General features: G+C 57.4%; 1 protein-coding gene across 1 annotated transcript; it reads left to right on the top strand.

Moving 5' to 3' along the window:
- The first annotated feature begins 641 nt into the window (after positions 1-641).
- On the top strand, positions 642-3,470 carry LOC119590124 (lysosome membrane protein 2-like). Its single transcript, XM_037938899.1, is given in 2 exon segments — positions 642-1,486; positions 1,489-3,470. Coding segments are annotated over 2 exon segments (1,521 nt in total). The 5' UTR covers positions 642-1,353; the 3' UTR covers positions 2,877-3,470.
- Positions 3,471-3,585: the final 115 nt, after the last annotated feature.

Below are 3,585 nucleotides of genomic sequence, written 5' to 3'. Positions count from 1 at the left end.
GGAGGGAAGGGGAGTGCACAGAGGGAGAGGAGAGGGAGAGAGGAGGGAAGGGGAGAGGGAAGGGGAGGAGAGGGAGGGAAGTCTGCGCGGCTGTACTTCCCTTCGCGCAGGTGTAACATCTGCCGTTCGTTGGGGTCGCGCGTATCTCTGATTTTCCTCGCTCTTCTTCTGTCTCGCTCGTCTATTTTCCTTTTCTTCTTCCTGCTCTTCCACCTCCTTTCCTTCCCCTCACCCTTCCTTCTGCCTTCCCTCACCCTCCTCCCTCACCTCTTCTCCTTCCTCCCTTTATCTTTCCCCCTCCCTCTTCTTACCCTTCCCCTCATTTCATCCTCCTCCCTCCCTCCCCACCCTTCCTCCCTGTCTCCCATCACCTTTCTCCCTCCCTCCCCTCACCCTTCCCCCTTACCATCCCCTCACCCTTCCCCTCCCTCCCCTCACCCTTCCCCCTATCTCCCCTCACCCTTCCCCCTTACCATCCCCTCACCCTTCCCCCTCCCTCCCCTCACCCTTGCCCCTCCCTCCACTCACCCTTGCCCCTCCCTCCCCTCTGTCTGATGCCCAGTCCATCTCGAGACGGGAAACTGGTGCGCTGGCTTAGGCGGGCGAGCCGGGCCGGCCAGAGCAGCGGGTTCGTGGCCGTCAACGCGAGCAGTCCCTCTCCCACGCTGCCACGGAGAGGAGGTGGCAGAGACCCGCTGCTGCTTCGGACTGGCTTGTCTTAGGGGGGACGTCGCTGCACTCGTGTCTGCTCCTCCTCGTCCTCCTCCTCCTCCTCCTCCTCCTCCTCCTCCTCCTCCTCCTCCTCGCTGCCACCACCCGCCGCCGCCGCCACCCAGCGCGCGGCGCAGCGACCACAGCCATTCTGAGAGAGCGCGCGTGTGGGGAAGCATGCGTCCGCTGCGCGTCTCTCGGCCGGATCCACGTGGAGCCGCACTTACCAGGTGTGGTGGATTGGAGGGTATTTTAGTGCGGGTTCTGTCACCTGCGCGGAGCCTCGTGAGAAGGCGACGTGAGGCTTGAACGCGAGAGGAGTGGCCGTGGTGTTGCAGTGGCGGTGTGTGTATGTGTGGAAAAAAGGAGACTTGTTTATTAAGAGTGTGGTGATGCGACAGGTGATGTACGTGTGAGGGTAGTCTTCTTCCCCTTGTTGTGTTGCGTTGTGATGACTCATTTGTTCCAGTGGGGAAGGAAAAAGAATATACGTACAGTAATATTACACATCGTCCTGTGAATTCGCAACCTAATTACAGGCGTCAAAGAACGGTGGGACGATTTTAGAAAGGCGAACGACCAGAAGCATACTGCCGGCGAGCAGATTCTGAGCCTCGGAGTCACGACAAACGTTCAGGCAAGATGAATCTGAAGATCCAAGTGGCGATCTTGGTGACGGTGGGCGTCGTCCTCATCGTAGGGAGCTTGTGCTTTCAGGCCAAGTTCCAGAGCGTGTTCGACAACATCCTCGCCAACAAGCTGATGCTCAAGCCGGGCTCAAGACGCTCGAGTCCTTCAAGTCACCGCCCGTGCCGATATTCATGCAGTTCTACCTCTTCAACCTGACGAACAAGGAGGAGGTGCTCGAGGGCGCCAAGCCGGTGCTGCAACAAGTGGGTCCCTACACGTACGCGGAGAAGCAGCTCAAGTACGACCTCAAGTTCGACGACGAGAAGGGCACGGTCACGTACCTGCAGAACAAGACCTTCATCTTCCGCGAGGACCTGTCGGAGGGCCTCCTGGAGAGCGACCAGATCACCACCATCAACGCCGTCATGATGAGCCTCGGCTCGCGCTTCTCCAACTTCTCCGGCGGCGTGCAGGCGCTGGTAGAGATGTGGTTCATGCGCTTCGGCGTCGAGCCCTTCGTGACCAAGCCCGTGGGCGAGCTGCTGTTCCACGGCTACCGCGAGCCCATGCTGGCCAGCATCGGGGCCCTGACGAAGGACCCCGTGCAGCTGACGGGCAAGTTCGGCTTCTTCTACCCGAAGAACAACACCAACGACGGCACCTACACGGTGTTCACGGGCGCCAAGGGCATGGAGGACTACCAGAACATCGTGAGCTGGAGAGGCGAGAGCGACGTCAAGTTCTGGAAGGAGGACCTGTGGGGGGGCAACACGTGCAACATGATCAACGGCACGAGCGGCAACCAGTTCCCTCGGCCCGTGCTGAAGAAGAAGCCGCTGCGCCTGTACACGGCCGAGCTTTGCCGCTCGATCTTCGCCGAGTTCCAGCGCGAGGTGAGCCACGGCCCCGTCACCCTCTACAGGTACGTGCTGCCCGACCGCCTGCTGGCCAACACGCCCGAGAACAAGTGCTACTGCACGGACGACTTCACGTGCAGGGCGTCCATGATCAACGTGTCCCCGTGCCGGAAAGGCGCGCCCGTGGTCATGTCGACGCCCCACTTCTACCAGGGTGACCCCGAGGACGCGCAGCAGGTGGACGGCCTCCGCCCCAGCGCCGAGGAGCACGAGACCTACCTGGACGTGGAGCCCACCACCGGCGTGACCATGCGGGCGGCCAAGCGCATTCAGGTGAACATGCCCCTCAGGCGCTACAGCAACCTCCCCTCCTTCAGGAACGTGTCTGACGTCATCTTCCCCATTCTGTGGGTGAACGAGAGTGCCGTGGTGCCCCTGGAGCGCACTCAGGCCCTCCACCGCACCCTCACCCTGCCCTTCACCCTCGTCACGGTAGGAACCTGGGTGCTGGTGGGCCTGGGCCTCCTGCTGCTCGTGGTGGCGGCGGTGAAGGTGGGGCTGGCGCTCAGGGGCAAGGGCAAGGGCGAGAAGGGCGCTGCCCTGAGAAACAGACGCGGGAGAGAGGGGGACAAGGAGAACGGTGTTAGTGAGAAACTGAACACGGCGAATTACAGTTAGAAAGTGGGAATGAAAGAAATATATGTATATAGAGTGTGTTGGTAGTCAACCAGTGTGCGCGATAGTGGTGCCGAACCTCACGAAAAAAAAACTCACACTGTAGCGAAAAGAAAAGTGCCAACGGCCGTGTGGTTATGGTGTCCGGTCCCGGTGATACAATGACAGCCTCCTCGTGGGTATGTCGGAAGTGTGACGAAGTGTGCATTATCGCCAGGCTCACAGACGCTGTGTAATTACCCAAGGGGAACAGTGGAGTCTGAATTCATTGTATATATTATTAAAAAAAAGAAACATTTGTGTCGATTTTATAGTGAGAGAGAACAGTGCGTTTCATAGTGTACGTGATGAACCGTTTTCTCGAGTTCATTGAGGGCCAGTAACTAGATTAGGAATCCGTCAAACACTATCGAATGCTCATAGCCAAAGTGACATGTGTTTTATTATTTATTTCTGTGAAATGATGGACCTTGTACTCCCCTTTCACCAGGGGGCCTCAGATATCTTGCTTCTGATTAATGAGGCAATGATAAGATGTTTCTTGTCTCTTGTACAGTCTGTATCTGATTGTCAATAAAATTCGATAAAAAAAGATAATTCTGCTCATCATCTCTCACTTAATACCTCAAGGGAACTAACTAGTAACTGTTCATTTTCTTGGTTTTTGCAATGCATTCGTGCCTCATAGGAATAGGGGGTACATGTGTTGCAA

The sequence above is a fragment of the Penaeus monodon genome, chromosome 26 (assembly GCF_015228065.2).
Source record: "Penaeus monodon isolate SGIC_2016 chromosome 26, NSTDA_Pmon_1, whole genome shotgun sequence".
Lineage (NCBI taxonomy): Eukaryota > Metazoa > Arthropoda > Malacostraca > Decapoda > Penaeidae > Penaeus > Penaeus monodon.
The sequence above is the reverse complement of the archived record's forward strand: the minus strand, read 5'-3'. Positions and strand labels throughout refer to the sequence as shown.